At 43.4% G+C, this 21,395-nt stretch overlaps 3 protein-coding genes across 4 annotated transcripts in view; all 3 read left to right on the top strand.

Moving 5' to 3' along the window:
• Nucleotides 1-21,395, top strand: part of LOC132979153 (gastrula zinc finger protein XlCGF57.1-like) — a 79,830-nt gene that overhangs the window by 4,681 nt on the left and 53,754 nt on the right. The window lies entirely within an intron of this gene.
• On the top strand, nt 1,483-3,701 carry LOC132979469 (gastrula zinc finger protein XlCGF71.1-like). The gene is made up of 2 exons (XM_061045312.1): nt 1,483-2,665; nt 3,452-3,701. The coding sequence occupies exon 1, from the start codon at nt 1,732-1,734 to the stop codon at nt 2,530-2,532; it is 801 nt and encodes a 266-aa protein (XP_060901295.1). The 5' UTR covers nt 1,483-1,731; the 3' UTR covers nt 2,533-2,665; nt 3,452-3,701.
• On the top strand, nt 14,388-19,903 carry LOC132979377 (zinc finger protein OZF-like). Its single transcript, XM_061045120.1, has 2 exons — nt 14,388-14,732; nt 18,550-19,903. Exons 1-2 carry the CDS (start codon nt 14,567-14,569, stop codon nt 19,776-19,778), a joined length of 1,395 nt encoding a protein of 464 aa, XP_060901103.1. The 5' UTR covers nt 14,388-14,566; the 3' UTR covers nt 19,779-19,903.

The raw sequence follows: 21,395 nt of genomic DNA, 5'->3' as shown, positions 1-21,395 counted from the left end.
CAGAAAGAATTGATGTTCCAAAAATTGTGCGTGAAAAAGAAAGTTCGGCAGAGACTCGTCTCTACGGCACAAACTTAAAAGAAGTGATTCGGACCGAAGTCCGAAGAGAAGAGAGCAAGAGCTGAAGCTCTAAACTTCAAGAAACCAAAACTAAAAAGAACCCAAAGATCTGAGCTCAGTGTGAACTCTTATCACCTGGATGGGAGGAGGGGGGTCTGCAGGCAAAGAGGGGTGCCGCCCACGGGTGACTCCCATTCTGACTGGAAGACAATTGTTTAAACTAAACCGAGTTTACTCAATAAGATTAAGAATAAGAATCTAAACATATATATGTCACCATACATTCATTTTGATATCATTTCTATCAGATCCACGTTGATGTAGGTTCACGTCATATATTTAGACAAACATTTCTATCAGATTCATGTTGAGATAAAAATCACACCATCTGGGAACATCCTCAGTTAATCCCAGCCTGTAGGTGAACAAAAACATGTTATACAGTCAACATTCTTAATAAGACATATTAATAAAGTAGGAAAAGAAGTTGGTGTCTTTAAATAACACCTTCTATAGCTAATATCAAAGAGTATGCTTTATAACACGTCTAAATGTATAATTATGAAGGTTACGTATTCATGGTTATTCTAACACTAGATGGCAATAGCGTTCTACGTCAAATTCCTATTAAACATAATATAACTCTTATTCCTGTTCTGAAGATCAGATTTTGAGTTTAAAAAGATGATTATAATACATTCAATGTGACAATTATAAATATCTAGATGAAGAAAGACATAAATGTTCATTTGATGCAGAATTGAAAGCTGTGGTTTAATTCAGTTCTTCAGCAGTCCTTCAACAGATGGTCAATTTTACGACTTTGCAGAGACTGGTTTCGGTCACAGTTCATGTCTTTGGGGTCAATTCGTAGATAGCAGAGTGTTCTGTTTCCGCTCGATTGTTTATTCCAGGTGTTGTAAAAGTTCATAACATCCTGTCTAAGGATGTTAACTTAAATGACTAATGACTTAAATCATTGATCAGTTCCTTTGTTTCTTGGTACAAAGTAACCCAGATGTTAATCCACAGTCCTGAGTCCTGCAGGAAGAGAGGTTGTAAAACGTGGGTGCTAATAACGGCTACAGTGGTTACACCATGTTGACAATTTGGTACTTGACTGGGTGACACGATTTCCCTAAAATAATTTATAATAATAAGAGCAATCATGTTCCTTCACTTTTATCCAAAAAGGAAGTACAGTAACCTAAGCTTAAGGCATTACAAAATAAAAGCATTAAAAATGTTTTTTAAATGCAAAATGAGTGAATTCCATACATGATTAAAATGTGATCAATTCTAGTGAACTATTGATTTTCAGCCATTGAAAATGAAATCATTAAAAAAACGTATTAATATTTAAAAAGCAGTTTAAGTACCGTTAATGTTTGTTTACTGTGTCCTGCAGATGTCCATCAGCTGTTGGTGAGTAAAGAAGAGCTTCCACCTGAGCAGCAGGAGTGGAGCCACATTCTGGACCAGGAGGACACTAAGCCCCAACACATTAAAGAAGAACATGAGGAACTGTGGATCAGTCAGGAGGAAGAACAGCTTCAAGGACTGGAGGAGGCTGATACCACCAAGTTCCCCTTCGCTCCTGTTTCTGTGAAGAGTGAAGATGATGAAGAGAAACCTCAGTCCTCACAGCTTCATCAGAGACAAACTGAACAGATGGAAACAGGAGTTGATGGAGAGGACTGTGGAGGAGCAGAACCAGAGAGAGACTCAGATCCAGAGAGACGTTCACAACCAGAGACTGAGGTCGAGACTGAAGACTCTTATGAACCTGAGACTGATGACAGTGATGATTGGCAAGAGACAAGAGAAGATCTGTCAGAATTAAACTTGAAAAATAAGAAACTAAAGACTGGTAAGAGACAACACAGCTGCTCAGAGTGTGGTAAAAGATTTAACCGAAAAGGGACTCTGACCAGACACATGTTGGTTCATACAGGAGAGAAACCCTTTAGCTGCTCTGTTTGCAGTAAAAGCTTTACCCAAAGAGGAAATCTAACCAAACACATGATGATTCATACAGCAGAGAATCCCTTCAGCTGCTCCGTTTGCAGTAAAAGTTTTAACAATAGAGTACATCTGACAACACACATGTTTGTTCATACAGGAGAGAAACCCTTCAGCTGCTCTGTTTGCAGTAAAAGCTTTACCCAAAGAGGAAGTCTGACCACACACACGTTAGTTCATACGGGAGAGAAACCCTTCAGCTGCTCTGTTTGCAGTAAAAGCTTTACCCGAAGAGAACATCTGACCACACACATGTTAGTTCATACAGGAGAGAAAGCTTTCAGCTGCTCTGTTTGCAGTAAAAGTTTTAAACATAGACAAAGTCTGACGTATCACATGTTAATTCATACAGGAGAGAAACCCTTGAGTTGCTTTGAGTGTGATAAAAGGTTTAGTTCTAAGGGACATCTGACCAGACACATGATGATTCACACAGGAGAGAAATGCTAATCCTGTTGCAATGGTAAAACTGATCCAAAGGATTCTAAGTTAACAACATCACTAATGTGTATTCATAAGTATGTATTGACTAACAGATGTATAACTGTTGTTATAAAGGGATATAAGACAATTCTACTCACTAGTAATGGGAAAAGCAGTTCTTTTCAGTGTACTGAGTCAGTAGAATCAGTTCAGTAAAGTGATTCGTTCAAAAGATTTGTTCACCGAATCGTTCAGTACTTCTCCGCAGCGCTGTCTGTGAATCAGAATTTAATAAGCTGAAACACGGCCGAACATTTAGTTCTGCTCGCGATCGTACTGAGAACAGCCGGTGGTGAATAATAAGAGTGACTAGGAGGCGGAGCTCTCGTTCAGTTCGTTCAGTGAACGAAACACTGACTGAACGTGAACGAGTGAGACTGCGAGTCACCAGCCTCAGTCTCACACACACACACACACACACACACACACACACACTGTACTGACTGAAACACGATCGTTAGTGGATGTTAAAACAGTCAGCTGAGTGAAATTAAGTTGGATATAAAAGCCGTTTGCAAACTGACAGCAGATATAAAAAGCACAGACATTTTCGCGACACCTAAATGTTAAATAATATATTTTCTACTTCCTCAATTTTGGAGACATGAGAGGGAGAAGTAGGGGCGGGCTTTAGTGACACAGAGCTCCCGACCGACTCCGTCCTGTTGGTTCAGTCAGTACATATCACTGACATGAAAGGGAGAGGGAGGGCGGGCTTTGAGCGACTCTTACGGTCTAGAGAGAGAGACACGAGACGGGAGAGCGCAACTGAAGTTGAGAAATGAACGACTCTTTTCAATAAGTGATTCAGTTAAGTTCGTTCACCCAGATGATTCGTTCGTTTTGAACGAATCGTTCATAACCGACACATCACTACTACTCACAGGAATCTGTCTCTACTTTTTTGACATTGATGTTTTGTTGCTGACATATGAACCAGTAAGTTGGGATCAGCTATGACGTTTGAATTGTAAGTGTTTATATGAAACAGCTACAGTGTAAGGATTCTTCTCTCCTCATATCTTCTCTTCTTTCTGTCACTGTTTCCTTGGAGGCATCTGTGTTGGGTAGCACAAGTTCTTCAGACAGCTCACGTGTAACTTTGTAATAAATAAACTGATGTAGAGTGAGAAAGACTTTCATCTACTTGTTATTTTGTGTTGAGTGCCTAAAGTCTCTTTGGTAAAGAAAAGGAACTCAGCTGATCCTGATGCAGAGTGACCACAGTCAGATCAGGTCCAGGTTGATTTCACTGAAAACCTTTAACCCTTAATAAGAATCCTGCAGTCAGAATACAAAATAAAGAAAATCTCAATGACACCTGAACATGCACAGGATTAATTAAGAGTGCAGAGGCCACTGGGCACAAAACTGCTGCAGCCTTTGATCACAAACTGAATGACAACACCTGTAGATGTCATCTGGCATTCTGGATTTACTCAACATATTGTTAGAAGAAACAATAGAAATGCATTATAGCCTTCAGTGTGTATAACTAAATGGTATATGGAAAAAAACACTTCAATTGTTTGTATATTTGTTCTGTTATCATTTCTCTCTTTGGCTTCCTTTTTGCTGCTTCACTGACTCCCCCAGTGCATCTCTGGCAATCCGATGAGCCAACTCCACTCCGACTCTCCTGGAGTTGCTGGACATACTCAGGGGAAGAAGGAGCTGTTTAAGGGTCGGGGGCAGGCCAGTTACCAGGTCCCCCGGTTCACTAACTTCACGGCCGAACATCATGAAGTTGGGTGTGAAACTGGTAGCGCTGTGCCTGGTTGCTCTGTAAGCCATGACAGCGTAGGGGATCATAAGGTCCCTGTGTCAGCGTTTGGCTGTTGTGGCCAGAATCTCCTGCAGGGTGGAGTTAAATCTTTCTACCGGTCCATCAAACTGTGGTCGAAAAGGTGTGTTGTGCGTTTTCTCAATAACAGTGAGCCCATTTTCTGGAACACCTCGGACTTGAAGTTCCAACCCAGATCGCTGTGCACTGTTTGTGGTGCACCATAACCACACACCCAGTCAGTGCTCTTTCTGCTGCCTTGTGTTTCTCCCCACTCAGGTTGCCTTCAGGTAGAGAGGGGCGGAGCCACTTAATTTGATGTTGTGCACCTGGGCACACAGGGCCTCAGTATTTAAACTGGCTTCTTATTCTCTGTCTCTCTCTCGTCAACACTACACACATTCAGCATTGCAATCACCACTGATTTACAGTTTGCACATTCTTTGATTAGGAGGATTTGCCTGGGTTGTGAGAAAATGGGGGCTTGTCTGACTTTTGAACTTGGATTTGGCTTGATACTTGGTAGTTGTAAATCTAATTAGTTGTGTATCAGGTTGTTTGTGTAGTTTGTTTGGAACTTGATCTGTGTAGAGTGGTAAGTAACCTCTCTGACTTGTTACTGGTACAATTTGTTGGGAGAATCACATGTTTTTCTTGTTTGAAGATTTAATAATTTGACTTTCTTCAGAGCATTAGTTGTACTTGTTAGTTTGACCATCATTTTGATTAATTGATATTTAAAATTACAATGGTGTAACAAGGTTTGTTTGATAAGAGTTTTATTTTTGAGCAGCCTGATCAGCAAGCCGCCGGGCAAGCAGGACTTGCCACCTTGTTATTTTGCCTTTTTTTATTTTTGGTGGTAACTCTGGGGAGGGGGTTCACCAAATTTGGTGTGTTTCAGGTGACTAGGTCAGTGATGTTCTGGGATGGTGTCCAAGTTTGGGAGACGCCTCGAGCTGGACAAGCCAAGTGAGGCTGAGGTGAGTTAGTTATTAGTGTAGGTGTTGGGGTGTCTCCATAAAACTTGTAAAGTAAAGCATCATATTGTCTTTGTTTGTTGGACTGATTACCTTGTTACATTACGTTTTTTGAGATGTTTGTTTAAGTTGGTTTTTAAACTTGGTATTTAATCAGTGGCAGACTTGACTTGGGATTTTGACAATGGCTTCTGTGTATGAGTAACAATCCTCTGAAAGCTAATTTTTTGGATGCAAGAGTCCTTAATATAGGGGCAGGCATTACACCTAGTTTTGTTGATGCAGGTTTAACATTTGAAACAAAAATGAAAAAACTAGACCTTGAAAAGTACAAAATGCAACTCATTAAAGACGGTAAATTTGCTGATGGTTCAATTTTGGAAAGTTTGAGCCACAGTGAACATTGCTCAATAAGTGTCATGGGTGCACTAGACAGTTTCACTAGCATGCCTGTTTTGCCTTTTTCACCTGACTCAGACACAGGGGAATTGGTTCCTGTTGTGGGATTTGGATTAAAAGTTGTGTCTGCACCTGTGCATAGAGCTGACCTTGGTTCAGACACGGTAGAAGGGGAAGTTCCTTTGGATGTTTGTCCTCAGCTGCCGGTCTATGGGATTGGCGTTCTGGGGAGTGATTTGGCTGGGGAATGTGTCTTTGCTGATGGGCGGTTTCTGGATGTTGTGGTTGAGATGCAGTTTGTCTTGTGGGGACCTGAGGTTGTTGTGGGGTGTCCAGAGTTTGCACCTGTCTGTCCTGATGAGGTGGGTCCTTCTTTTTGCCGGACACCTCGAGGGGATGAACCTGGTGCTGTTCTCCCACCTGATTTGGGAGCACTTTTTGATGGGGAGGAGGAAGCATCAGCAACTCTTGATACCACTTTGAGGGTTTGTCATGGAAGTTACAAACCAGATAGTGAAAGACTTGAGAGCTCATGAAAAGTATAGTTCATCTCCAGCTTTTGCTCCAGAGTTCGATAATGTGGATGTGGTTCTGTGTACTAAGAACGTGACAGTGCTTGCTGCACTTAACCTTGATCACACTTTCCAGAGTTGTGGTAATGATTCAAAGGTAGAAACTGCAGTCGTGTTAGTTTAAGAAAGAAAGCTAGGGCTTGAGCGGCTTGTCAGTTGCTACTTCAAGAGGTTAACTTTGTACTGTTTGATCTCATCACCGACACAGAAAGTTTGGTTTCTGTTTGGGCACTACACCATTCCGACATGTATGTTGGTGCCAGTGTTGTCCCTCTGATTTTGTAAGATAGTTATTAGCCTTGTCAGTAGAACATGGCCACTGGTATATAAAGATGCCCAATTCAGACTAGTCTCTTAAAAACTGCATTTGGTTGCCTTGTTTGTCCTGTGTTTTTGTTTTGTTCATACTCTTAAAGTGCTCCTAGGACCCAGCTGGCCCAGGACAGAGCTGGCCTTCTTCACCAGTTTGTTCAGTCTGTTCCTGTCTGCAGCCGTAGTGCTGCTGCTCCAGCAGACCACTCCGTACAGGATGGCTGATGCCACCACAGAGTCAAAAAAAGTCCTCAGGAGTGCTCCCAGCACACCGAAGGACCTGAGTCTCCTCAGCAGATGAAGTCTGCTCTGGCCTTTCTTGTAGAGAGCGTGTGTGTTATCAGTCCAGTCCAGCTTATTGTTCAGGTGAACACCCAGGTACTTATAAGAGTCCACTATCTCAATGTCCTTTCCCTGGATGTTCACCGGTGTGGGAGAAGTGGGTCTGTTGAGTTCTCTGTACTCCCCCTCGTCCCCATCTGTGATGAGGCCGACAATGGCAGAGTCATCAGAGAACTTCTGCAGGTGACAGTTGGGTGTCTTATGGGAGAAGTCTGCAGTGTACAGGGTGAAAAGGAAGGGAGCCAAGACGGTCCCCTGTGCTGCAGATGACCCGGTCAGACACACAGTCCCGTGTCCTCACATACTGTGGCCGGTTGGTCAGATAGTCCAGGAGCCAGGATGTGAGGTGCAGGTCGACTCCTGTGTGTTCCAGCTTGTCCCTCAGAAGCATGGGCTGTATGGTGTTGAAAGCACTGGAGAAATCATAGAACATGATCCTCACAGTGCTCCCAGCCCTCTCCAGGTCTGAGAGATATGTCTGCATGAGGTAGATGACAGCATCATCCAACCCGATGCCTGGCTGATAGGCGAACTGCAGTGGGTCCATTGATGAGCTCACCAGGGGGCGCAGATGGTGAAGGACCAACCTCTCCAAGTTCTTCATCAGGTGTGACGTCAGTGCCACTGGCCTGTAGCGGTTGAAGTCCTTGGGGCGGGAGACCGGTACCACGCAGGATGTCTTCCAGAGCTCTGGTACTCTCCCCAGTTTCAGGCTCAAGTTGAACATGTGCCCCATAACCCCACAAAGTTGGTCTGCACAGGATTTGAGGAGCCTGGAGCTGATGCCGTCCGGACCAACTGCCTTTCTGACCTTCAGCCTCCTCAGTTCTCTGTTCACCTGGGCTGTTGTGAGTGACAGGCTGGAGCAGGGGGGCTGTGTGCTGGAAGGTGTGGGGGTGGGGGTGGGGATGGGGTTGACGATGGGGGGAGCAGAGAGTGATGTGCAGGGGGGTGAGGTGGGGGTTGTGCAGTCAGCAGCGGGGGCAGACGGTGGTGGTTGCAGCAGAGTGGAATGGGTAGGGGGAGGGGTGGATGGCTGTTCAAATCTGTTGAAGAAAGTGTTCAGGTCATTCACCCACTCCTGATCCCTAATGAGTTCAGTGTTGGAGTCCTTGTGACCTGAAATGGTTTTCAGGCCCTTCCAGACTCCGCTGACATTCTTCTGCTGCAGCTGTTCCTCCATCTTCCTCCTGTAGATGCGTTTCCCCTCCCTGATCTTCCTCCTCAGCTCTCTCTGCACAGTCTTCATCTCCTCCTTGTCTCCTGACCTAAAAGCCCTCTTTTTGTCCTTGAGGAGGACCTTTATTTCAAGAGTAATCCACGGTTTGCTGTTGGCAAAACAACGTACAGTCCTGGTGGGTACGGTGTGATCCACACAGAAGTTAATATAGTCTGTAATGCAGTGTGTGAGACTGTCAATGTTCTCCCCATGGTCATCACAGAACACTTCCCACGCAGTTGTCTCAAAACAGTCCTTAAGAGCCTCTTCCATCTCATCGGACCATCTTTTAACAGTGCGGGTGACAGCTGGTTGTCTGTGTACCAGAGGTTTGTACACAGGCAGGAGGTACACCAGGTTGTGATCTGATCTTCCAAGGGGAGGGAGAGGAGATGAGGTGTATGCCTCCTTGGTGTTGGCATAGAAAAGGTCCAGTATTTTATTGTCTCTGGTGTGTCAGGTGACATATTGTGTGAAGGTGGGCAGGGTAGAGGAAGGAGAGGCATGATTAAAGTCCCCAGTAATAAGGAAGAGGGCCTGTGGGTGCTGTGTCTGCAGCCTGTTTGTTTGAGTGCAGGACATCCCACGCCGAGCTCGCATTAGCAGAGGGGGGAACATACGCAGCTATCGCTATAACATGCGAGAATTCCCACGGCAGATAGTAAAGTCTCGTGCTAACAGCTAGCAGTTCAATGTCCTTACTGCAGTGTTGTTCTTTGATAGTGATGTGCCCCGGATTACACCATCTATCGTTTGACCTCACATTAGAAGATGACTGTGTTCTCTGGGGTTTCAGGGTGGTCATTCCAGACAAACTACGGGGCAGGTTATTATCAGAGTTACATGACAGCCATTGGGGTACGGTAAAAATGAAGTCTCACTCCTGAAGTTTGTTTTGGTGGCCAACACTTGATGAGGACATTGAAAATGAGGTGAATCTGTGTGATATTTGTAAGCAGCAGTGTAGCATGCCTGCCACAGCACCTGTACATACATGGAAATGGGCTACAGGTCCATGGGAGAGGATACACCTTGATTTTGCAGAAGTTGAAAAGCAAATGTTTCTAGTTGTTATTACTGCATATGCTCGCTGGCCTGAGATAGTGCACATGCCGACAGCTAGTAAAACTATCAAGGTTTTGAGAAACCTATTTGCCTCGTATGGGTTACCAAAAGAGGATGTAACAGACAATGGACCTCAGTTTACTTCAAGTGAATTAGAGTAATTTCTTAGGCTGAATGCAGTCAAACACATTAAAACTCCAGCTTATCACTCAGCCTTCAAGAAGTCTTTGTCAAAGAACAGAGCAGTTGGTGACATGTCATTGCAGCATTGTATTGCTAACTTCTTGTTTAGTTACAGGAACATGCCGCATACAACCACCAAGAAAACACCAGCAGAGCTGTTGCTGAAAAGACAGGTCCGTACTAGGTTGTCTCTAATTAAACCAGAGGGGCCTCAGCTTTTCAAGCCAGTGGGGGTCTCCAAGCCGCCAGACAGCAGGAAGAAACTCCGGTCTTTTTCTGACTTATAGACGACTCACTGAAATAAATAATGGACTGTGGTTCGGGATAATGTCCATGCAAACATTATTTGTACACAAGGTTGTTAAGGGATAACATTTTGTGTATGTGTTACGACTTGTGAGTTAATTTGGTGAGGACTTCTTGTTCTTTGGAGAAATGTTCATTTAAATAAGTGAGTTTTTATCTAGAGGGGAGGAGCTGAGGTGTTTAAACCAGAAAGCTGTGTTATCTGTTCCGCCTGTAGGTGGCAATAAAGTACTGTATGGTGGTGCTATTTGCAGTTGTAGAGTGTCTCCTGTGCCAGAAGCATGTTGTAGCTGGAACACTGAATAAAAGGAGCCATCGTTCACAACCGTTTGCTCTACGTCGTTATTCACCTGAGAGATATTACATCCCACTATGTTCTGTTAGACACAACAGGAGCCCTGAGTCTCTCTCTCCCTCGGCATCAGTCAGTCAGTGATTCCTACGTGAATCACCCCGAGTGTACTGTTCAGTCAGTGCGTTCAGTACATGAATCAAATCAGTGACTGACCAATGTCGACGAGGAACCAGTACGAGACATGAAAGGGAGAGGGAGGGCGGGCTTGAGCGACTCACTCCACCTGGCACGCCACTTGCGGTCAAGAGAGAGAGAGACACAAGACGGGAGAGAGTAGAGCTCAACTGAAGTTGACTTTATCAGCACTCAAGTATCAAAACAAGGAAATCATGTGGACAAGATATCATATACGAAGTTAACCACATCCTTTACAGATCATACAATAAGGGCTTGAACATTAGTTTCATTTGGGTTCCCGCTCATGTTGGCATAGATGGCACTGAGAATACTGATATACTAGCAAAACAAACATTAAAGGTACAAACAGTTGATTTACAAATTGCATTGAGCAAAGCAGAAACTGAAACAATCATGAAACTAGTAAAACATGGCAAGAATATTGGGACATCAACGAAACTGGAAGACATTTATATGGAGCACAAAAGAAGGTTGGGGATGGAAGGAAAAGTTTCAAAAGTGGAAGAGAGGAAGCCATAATTACACGTCTCAGAATAGTTCAAGTTAGAGGAAAACATCCAACTGGATTCTGTTCATACTGCAACGAAGCAGAAACAGTTCAACATTGTATTATAGAAGGTCAGCTGTATGAGCGGGAAAGAGAGAGACTGAGGGAAACATTTAAGAAACTGAGGAGAAATTTTACACCAGGAAATCTTCTTGGAGAAAAAAATAGACCAAACGTAGAAACAGTTAAGAGAATTTTGTGTGTGTGTGTGTGTGTGTGTGTGTGTGTGTGTGTGTGTGTGTGTGTGTGTGTGTGTGTGTGTGTGTGTGTGTGTGTGTGTGTGTGTGTGTGTGTGTGTGTGTGTGTGTGTGTGTGTGTGTGTGTGTGTGTGTGTGTGTGTGTGTGTGTGTGTGTGTGTGTGTGTGTGTGTGTGTGTGTGTGTGTGTGTGTGTGTGTGTGTGTGTGTGTGTGTGTGTGTGTGTGTGTGTGTGTGTGTGTGTGTGTGTGTGTGTGTGTGTGTGTGTGTGTGTGTGTGTGTGTGAGATCATGTATTATTATTGTTTTCCTATGACAGAATTCTGTTCCACACTCCAGTTCAGCAGGTGGCGGTAATGCACCAATAAGCTGGTTTGCCAACCGCCGTAAAAATCAAAAGCAGAAATAGAGGATATTGCGGGGCTGTGTAAAAGCGGAAGGAAGGAGAGAGGACTCAAGTAGTGTGGAAGAGCGGAAAATTCTAACTTTTTATATTCTAAATCTTTTGAAAGACTGTTTTAACGCTCGGCGTAGGTAGGTAGGTAGGTAGAGTAGAGCAGAGTCGGGAAAGCAGTGTGTGGTATCGACCGACGGCCTGTATAGGTCCGGAACGATATTCCCGCACTGATGGCAAATAGGGAGAGTGAGTTTGAGAGCAATAGCATGGGCTTAAGTGAGGAAGAGAGAAATGGAGGGATAGAAAGTGAATGGGAAAAGGTAAGAGGTAAGAAGGCAAAAAGGAGCCGAAAGATGAAGAAACTTCAGGGAACTCAGGGAGGGACAGAGAATGACGGGATAAGCGAAGATAGCGAAGTGGAAGCAAAGAAAGTAAATGTAGTGATCAGGTTTGAAGGAGAGGGAGGTGTAAAAAAATCAGATCCAATGAAACTGACCAAAGTCATTAGAGCGCAGGTAGGAGAGGTGAACTTTGCTAAAAGTTTGGGGGATGGAAATTTGTTGATTGGTTGTCACAGTGAGGGACAAATTGAAAAAGCAAAAAAGTTAACATGTGGGGAAAGCAAAGGTGAGTCAAGTAGTAAGAGGGGGGGGGGGGGGAGAAATGAAGGTGGAAAGGGTGTGATTACTGGAGCGCCACTAACTGTTACAATGAAAGAGCTAGCTGAGCATCTTAAAGTACGTAACAGTACAGTCAGAAATGCAAGAAGAATGATGAGGGGAGTGGAGAAAAGAGAGACTGAGACTGTTCTGGTTGAGTTTGAGACCAAGGAAATTCCCAGAGACATTTTCTTTGGGTTTATAAGGTATAGTGTAAGAGACTTTATACTGAAACCAATGAGATGTTTTCAGTGTCAAGAATTTGGACATGTGGCTAAAGATTGTAAAGGGAAGAGGAGATGTGCAAGATGTGGTGGAGATCATGAGTATGGGAAGTGTGGAGAAGGGGTCAGACCAAAGTGTTGCAGTTGTGGAGGTGAGCACAGTGTTGCTTATTGGGGATGTGAAGCACAAAAACACGAGGTAGAAGTCCAACAGATCAAAATGAAAGAGAAGGTGTCATATGCAGAGGTAGGGAAGAGATATGGACAAAAGGAAAATAACATGAATCAAGCATATGGAAAAAGGGGCATGACAGGAAAGGAGGAGCAGAGTGGAAAAAGAGAGATGTGGAGCGAAAAGAAGAATCTGGTAACTTTTATTGCAGGAGTGATAAAAGCAGATGTGAAGTCAAAAACAGAAAGGATTCAAATTGTTGTTAAAGCAGCAGTGCACCACCTTGATATGATAGGGTTGAAATGGGAGGAGATTCGGGACAGTCTCAGTGAACAATCTAGCCAAGAAGTAACATGTGTGGGTTAATCTTAATCATTTTAATATTACAATGGAATGCAAAAAGTTTGATAGCTAATGGACAGGATTTTAAGAAATGTATCGAGAGTAGAAATGAGAGGCCTGATATTTAGTGTATTCAAGAGACATGGCTAAAGCCTAATTTGGACTTTGTAGTGTATGGTTTTGTAGCGATCAGGAGAGATAGGAAAGACAGAGGGGGTGGGGGATGTGCAACCTTCACCAAAGAAGGGATGCCATATAGAGTAGTAGGGTTAGGAAATGAAGATGAATACAAAGCAGTAAAGGTATGGGCTGGGAAGAAGAGTCTGGTTATATTGAATTATTATAACCCACTTCAGGTAGAAGTAGGAGAGATTCCACTATGTTTAAGGAGGAAACAGCTATTAACAAATTGTTGGCTGAACTTGAGAGGACATGGAGATAGTCACCCAACAAAATCAGTGTTAAAGGTTTGCTGGGAAAAAGAGAGAACAACTAAGTCCAGTTTTGGATGGATAGGGGATAGAGTGGCGAGAGATGAATGACAAGGATATCAGTCCAACTGTTTTATGGCCACCAGTTTCAATGTGGATGCTTGAGACAGCTGATGTAGACTTGGAGTTACTAAAGATAAAGGAAAGAAAAATAAATGTTGATTTAGTTAGTGAATTCTATGAACACATAGAACAGAGATATGGAGATCATGTACAAGTATTCACAGATGGATCTAAAGACCCGATGACAAATGCAACAGGATCAGCTGCGTTTATCCCAAAATTCAATGTTGAAGTAGTGAAGAGAACGTCAGATTTCCTGAACGTTTACACAGTAGAGTTGTACGCCATTTTAGTTGCATTAGAATGTGTTGAGCAAATGAAAGGAAGGAAAGTGCTGATATGCAGTGATTCAGTCAGCGCTTTATACAGTGTTCAATCAGGATCATCTCACAGTCGTCAAGATTTATTATATGAAATCATATTTACACATTCCCAGGTGGTTAAACAGGGGACAGATGTGATGTTCATGTGGGTTCCAGCACATTCAGGTATAGCAGGAAATGAAAAGGTGGACAGGTTGGCAAAGGAAGCTGTAAAGAAAGAGAGGATTGATATTAACATCAAATGATCTAAGTCAGAGGGGAAACGAGTCACATGGAGTAAAATTAAACAGGAATGGCAACAATATTAGAACAATCAGACAAAGGGAAGACATTTATACTCAATTCAGAGGGAAATAGATAAAGTCAAATACAGAGGGAGCAACAGAAGAGAGGAGGACGTAAAGACCAGGTTAAGAATCAGTCACAGTCATTTAAATAGTACTCTACATATCACTGGAAATCATTCATCCGGTCTTTGTGAGGTACAGAAACAGTTGAACATGTAGTTATTAAATGTAGAAAGTATGTAGCACATAGACAGAACATGATGTCAGAAATGGAGAGAGAGGGACTCGTGAGAAGAGATTTAAAAAGTATTTTGGAGTGAGGGGAGAGAGGGAGAGGCTGAAGATGTTTGTTTAAATATCTCTTGAGAACAGGTTAATTGAGGAGGATTTAGGAATGTGAGTAATAATTAAATCCAGCAGATGGCAGTAGTGCAACTTTTTGGATGCCAGCTGCCAATAAAATCCAAAGAAGAAGAAGACGAGGAAGAAGGCAAGATGGCGGACCGGGTGCAGCGTATTTTCTGAGCTCCGTCTTTTTGTCCTAATTTTACACATACTTTAAAATCCACCTCAATTCTATGTGATCGTATGAATCTCTAATACATCATACCGACGCTTTAACCATACAGTGCTCCGGAAATTGCAGCATGAAGACGAACAAGAAGCTCTCTTCAGCCCGCAGTAGCTCGGAGATTTACGGTCATGATGATGCTAAGATGGAGGTCTCTACCGAGAGCTCCAAAAGAAAAGAGCCTTTCTCTCCAGCGAAGAACCCACCAGCAACTAAAAAGAAGGACACTGGGTCAGAGGAAGGTAGGGAAGGAATGAACGAAGTCCTGAACACTATAAACCAGCTAACTGGAAAAGTGGACACTCTAGGTACAGATACAGCAACACTCAGTGATGCTAGCTAACATAGCTAAAGTAGTTGAGTTCAATGCTGCAGAAATAAAGGACTACTCAGAGTAAACAAGAAGCGAGTCGTGCGGACCCATGTGACACTGGACTAAAAGAAAACCCTTCAAAATAAAAGCCAGACAAAAGACTAGATAGATAGCTATACTAGACATGGTCCATCAGTGTAATAATAAATGTGGGAACATTTCACTGTAAACATTTAAAGTAAACTATGGTCAAACTTTGATCAGACAACAGGATGCAATGTGACTGTCGCTGTTTTGATTTGCACATAAAATCAATGTCTGGATAGGGTTACACATAATTTCAGTAACCTATGAAGACAATGCTTTTAAGTGCAATTTAATACAGGGAACATCGCATTGCATTCTTTCTATCCTTTTCTGTGCTTTTATTTTGAAGTGTTTCCTTTCAGTCGTGTCACGTGGGTCTGCAGGACCCTCGTCTTGTTTACCGTAAAGGAGCTGACAAATAGAATAGAACAGAACATGTATAAAGCACTTTTAATTATAGGTGAGCTCAATGTGCTCTACATTGATGATAAAAACAGGAATACAAGAGACAAATGGTTATCTCAACAATCATGACAAAACAAAAAACATACACACACATACTCAAAGACTAATTATTCGTATGCTTGAGAGAACAGATTAGCTTTAAAAGTAGAGACAGTTGTGATGGACCTCAGGTTAGCAGGTAGTTAGTTCCTGATAGAAGGACCACAGTAACTAAAGGTCCCCTCTCCAGACTTTGATTTGATTCTTGGTATGACTAACAGACCTTCACTTGATGACCTGAGGGCCCGGGTCGGGTTGTAGTCTGTGAGCAGGGCAGAAATATACTTTATGGACTAATAAGAGAACTTGAAGGTGATTCTGTGTTGTACGGGGAGCCAATGGAGAGTTTTTAGGACCAGAGTAATATGTTCAAATTTTCGTATGTCAGGACTCTGGCTTTTGAATAAATCTAACCTGATTTCTCTGCGTCTGTTTGGGATCTGAAGGATCAGAGTTTTGATATGTTCTTTAAATGGTAAAATGTTGTTCTGGTAATGTTGGAGATGTGATTTTCAAAGCTAAGGTCGTAGTCTAAAATAATTCCAAGATTTCTGGCCTGCTCACTGTGTTTAATTGACATGGATTTGAGGTGTAGATGGATGTGTCTCTGAGTTCTTTGGACCAACAATGAGTCATTCATTCTTGTCTGTTGAGTTTTTAAAAGTTTTTGCACATCCAGGAGTTGATATCTTTTATACACTCTGTGAGTTTATCAATAGGGCTTAGATCATCATATGCAAGTGAAATGTATACCTGTGTGTCATCAGCATATGAGTGGTATGATATGTTGTGTTTCTTCATGATTGTACTAAGTGGAAGCATGTATAAATCAAATGATTCAAGTAGTTTGATGTAGTAGGAGTGTGACAGAATCCTGGCTCCACATGATCAGCTGTATACGGGCATGAGGAACCAATGACACTCACGCTAGGACCAGAAGGATGTCAATAGTGGTGGGACTGGTCAGAGGGAGTGGACGTTGGTGAATTGTTATGATTACCTGGGAACGGAACGTGTGAGTGGGAAACACCGTTAAAAATGTTTCCCGACAGTATCTTTGCCCCAGTTTGGGTGAATGCCGTCGTCTCGGAACAGCTCCTTTCGGTTCCAGAAGAGGTTAAAATTGTCAATGTAGTTGACACCATGTGCAGCGTATGCACACGAGAGCCAGGTGTGCAGCGCCCGCAGTCGGCTGAAACACCCACAACTGCGGCCACAGGAGGGGAAAGGACCGGACACATGAATTTGGCTTACAAATCTTTTCAGTGTAGTGAACAAAGTGGACAAAGTCAGCTTTTAGTAGTTCGGACTGCTGTTTACGTGGATTATGACTTTGTTGATTACAGGTGTTACGAGCTAACACACAACCCCACAGCTAAATGCTATCCTAGCACTTAACGCTAAGGCCGGTGAGCCCGTAACTTAAATTCCTCTCCTTACGTGTAAACGTGAATGTGTATCCTGCCTTACCTGAATGTGTGTGCAACTGTCCTGTCTGTTTGAGGGGTGTGTGTAGGTGACTCAACCCAAAGATCCTCGTACGTGCCGCGACCAGCTCACTCGGACAGCCCGATCCACGGAGCCACTTGGGTACGATCTCCTCCGCCAGCCCTCTCTTTCATATCAGTTTAGTTCATGTGTAAGAAGAACCCGTTAAGTGTTGAAACAAAAACAAACGTTACTTCAGATTCAGTCTCTCAGGTGTCTGCGTCCTCGCGTCTTCCTCGTGGCGTCTCTTCAACTTGAAACCAATTTCCGCCGGCTCCTCCGCAGGTGCTGCTAATGAAGATTACAGAGACAGAGCCACCACACCCCCCTCAGGTGTGTAATTAGTACTGACCCTGCTTCTCCTCCTACTAACCACGCCTACTGCTAAAGACACTGAAGTGAATCCTCCTAATGCCTTATCATCACAACAGGTTTGTTTACAAGTACCTCGATGGCTATGTCAGTGATGTCACGGACAGTAGCTCCCGGGACACAACATGTTAGTACTGATCCAGATCGGACATTCCTGATGATAGAGTCTCCTATAACAAGGGTTGTGGGTTGATGTTGGTGCTCACCTGGGACCAGGGAGCTGGTTTCCGTGGAGTATCAGTGTCGTAGCGGAGCACAGTGTCCAATAACTGCAGACCGACGGGCTGGGGCTCCACACGCTCCCGAAAGTGGCTTTGACGGTGGCTGAGCTGGACCGACAGGAGGCTCCTGGTTGTGAGTGGACAAGTGTTTCTCCAACTTCCAGAGCACCTCAAACTTGTTTGACAACCAGATGGACCCAGACGTGGAAAGGGGCCCAGATGGGGGTGTACGGGGCGGGTTCCGACCTCGCCTCTTGTTTCCCTGGATGACAGTCTGATATTCCAAAGGAGCAGGTGTGGAACAGTTCTGAACTTTGGCTTAGCACCGAGCCTGGGCCAATCCCTGTCTTCCTCGTCGATGAATTGCATGATTATTGGTGCCGGCTCAGTGATGACAGAAGGACCAAGCCAGGGGAGTGTTGTGTTGTGGTCTGGGAAGCGGGAAGGTTCTGCGGCTTTTCCGCCTCATGGATTTGATAGACTGGAAATCCAGCACTCAAGTTTGGCTATTTTTTGTGTAAGCCGACTGCACCCAGTACAGTTCAGCAGAGAGGTAAGCGGAGGCATAGTTTGGGAGCTATACAACCAGACTGCTTGTTGCTTATGTAAACAGTATAGGCTTTAGGTGTATGTACAGTAACCGGCTTTAGGCGGGAGGTCCACTCTGTGTGCAAAGTCTCTTAATTGTGAATCAAATAAGCATGCTTGCAATGTGTAAAAGTTGTACTACACAGTCAGAGAACCAAAATTTAGGGATGGAAAAAAATCTGAAACTTTAAACAGTTCAGAGGAGAACTAAAACTAGCGCGATCTGTTAACAGTCAACCTTCCAGCACAGCAAAAATCAAACCCGGGCTCAACTGATGTGCCGTTGTGAACGCCGGCTCACTGACAGCAGTCAGAGGAGCGGCTGTGAATGCTGTTTCTACCGACAGCGTTATTGGGATTCACTGCTAAGTGCAGCTCCGCTAAAGCTTTTCAGCCATTGAAAATGAAATCATTTGACATTTGACGTTATTAATACAAAAAAAACCAGTTTAAGTACCGTTAATGTTTGTTTACTGTGTCCTGCAGATGTCCAGCAGCTGTTGGTGAGTAAAGAAGAGCTTCCACCTGAGCAGCAGGAGTGGAGCCACATTCTGGACCAGGAGGACACTAAGCCCCAACACATTAAAGAAGAACATGAGGAACTGTGGATCAGTCAGGAGGAAGAACAGCTTCAAGGACTGGAGGAGGCTGATACCACCAAATTCCCCTTCACTCCTGTCTCTGTGAAGAGTGAAGATGATGAAGAGAAACCTCAGTCCTCACAGCTTCATCAGAGACAAACTGAACAGATGGAAACAGGAGTTGATGGAGAGGACTGTGGAGGAGCAGAACCATTGAGAGACTCAGATCCAGAGAGACGTTTACAACCAGAGACTGAGGTCGAGATAGAAGACTCTTATGAACCTGAGACTGATGACAGTGATGATTGGCAAGAGACAAGAGAAGATCTGTCAGAATTAAACCTGAAAAATAAGAAACTAAAGACTGGTAAGAGACCACACAGGTGCTCGGAGTGCGGCAAAATATTTAACCGAAAAGGATCTCTGACCAGTCACATGATGATTCATACTGGAGAGAAACCCTTCAGTTGCTCTGAATGCAGTAAAAGATTTAACCATAAGTCTAGTCTGACATATCACATGGCAAATCATAGAGAAAAACCCTTCAGTTGCTCTGTTTGCAGTAAAAGGTTTACCAAAAGAGTAAATCTGACAACACACATTTTAGGTCATACAGGAGAGAAACCCTTCAGTTGCTCTCACTGTGGTAAAAGGTTTAGTTCCAAGAGAATTCTGACCAAACACATGATGATTCACACTGGAGAGAAATGCTACAGCTGCTGTGAGTGTGAGAAAAGCTTTAGCCAAAAACAGCATCTGACCAGACACATCTTAGTTCATACAGGAGAGAAACCCTTCAGCTGCTCTATTTGCAGTAAAAGATTTAACCGAAAAGATCTTCTGACCAGTCACATGTTAGATCATACAGGAGAGAAACTCTTCAGCTGCTCTGTTTGCAGTAAAAGTTTTAACCATAGAGTAAGCCTGACCAGACACATGTTAGTTCACACAGGAGAGAAACCCTTCAGCTGCTCGTTTTGCAGTAAAGATTTTACCCAAAGAGGAAATCTGAACAAACACATGATGATTCACACAGGAGAGAAACCTTTCAGCTGCTCTGAATGTGGTAAAAGGTTCAGTTCTAAGGGACATCTGACCAGACACATGATGATTCACACAGGAGAGAAATGCTAATCCTGTGCAATGGTAAAACTGATCCAAAAGAATCCAAGTTAACAACATCACTAATGTGTATTCATAAGTATGTATTGACTAACAGATGTATAACTGTTGTTATGAAGGGATATAAGACGACTCTATTCACAGAAATCTGTCTCTACTTTTTTGACATTGATGTTTTGTTGCGGACATATGAACCAGTAAGTTGGGATCAGCTATGACGTTTGAATTGAAAGGGTTAAAGGGTTTGTACCCTCGGATGAACCTCTGGTAGAAATTGGTGAAGCTAAGGAACCGTTGGAGCTGCTTGCAGGAGGAAGGGAAAGGAGAGTAAATCTAACTTTACAGCAGAGGATTTCATCACATCGAAGGAATCAGGAGCAGTCCCAAACGTAATAAGAGCAGCTGCACTCAAACTGCGTCAAACAAGCTGCTCAAAAAGAGAAGAAAAATGCAGAAAACATTGGCTTTCAACTAGAAATAGTCAATGCAAAGCTTATTTTCTAATACACCTGTTGGCCTAATGTGTGTTTTTATTGGGTTTAAAAGAAGCAAAACACCAAGATACGAGAAGGGAAAGAACATGGGAGAGGAGGGGTGGAGGGATGATGACCATTAATATCACACAGAGAGAAAAAAGAAAGTGGAAGGACTGTTGTGGATTTTTCTGTTGGTAATAAAAGATCTCAAGTCAAAGTCTTTTGTCTTGGTGTATTTTATTGCATAAAGTAAAAAGTTATTTTGCAAAAGGGGTAATCAGCTACAAAAGTAACATCAGTCACAAGTGCATCAAAGATTCCCAGGGAAGTCCAGGTTGCAGAGCATATTTATACTTTCACAGGGTGTAGGTATATTACATATACATGAGTGATACATCGTCATTGGTTTCAGCTTGCCCTAGTGACTACGCCTTCTGCTAGTTTGCCTGGTGATTTATCTATGCAAGCTTCTATAAGGCACCTGGTTCGGAGGAACACCAACAGAAACTCCTTTGTCAGGAGGGCACTGATCTAAGGTCATGCTGTACTCAGATCCTGAGGAGTGTTCCTGTTGGAGATACAGACCAAGGCCATACAGAGAAACACTTTCTAATTGCTAAATGACGCACGAACATCCTAATCTTTTAAGGTCAGACGAAGGCAACAGACAGATAGTATTTTTCCACTACAACTGGGAGCAGCTGGGCTGATAAACAAGAGAGAGAGAGAGAGGGACGAGCCAAGGTCTCAGGAGGACACTTAACATTTTAAAAGCATGCAAGTTTGACAATTGTTACAGAAATAAGCACCTGCACAGCAGAAAGGTTATCTTGTTGCTCGTTCAACAAACACTGAGAACAGGTTCAAACGTTGTTGTTTGCATGTTGCATGTGAGATGTTGCACGGACACTCTCTTACGTTAACATTCTCGGGCGATCCGCAGAGTACTTTGCAAACCTTTACTTCCCACCATGGCGACGTGCAGAACAGAACCTGAATGTGCATGTAATGTCAGGTGGAGGTCGGGGTGGTGGAGGGAGAACTTCACAGCAGAGTGGATGTGCTGCAGGAGAAGTGAGAGGCAGAATGGTTTAAATAGACCGCCTTGTTGTCATAGTGTGATCATCTTGCCCGGCGCAGTCTAGGCCTGTGA

This window comes from Labrus mixtus, chromosome 1 (assembly GCF_963584025.1).
Source record: "Labrus mixtus chromosome 1, fLabMix1.1, whole genome shotgun sequence".
NCBI classification, from domain to species: Eukaryota; Metazoa; Chordata; class Actinopteri; order Labriformes; family Labridae; genus Labrus; species Labrus mixtus.
The sequence above is the reverse complement of the archived record's forward strand: the minus strand, read 5'-3'. Positions and strand labels throughout refer to the sequence as shown.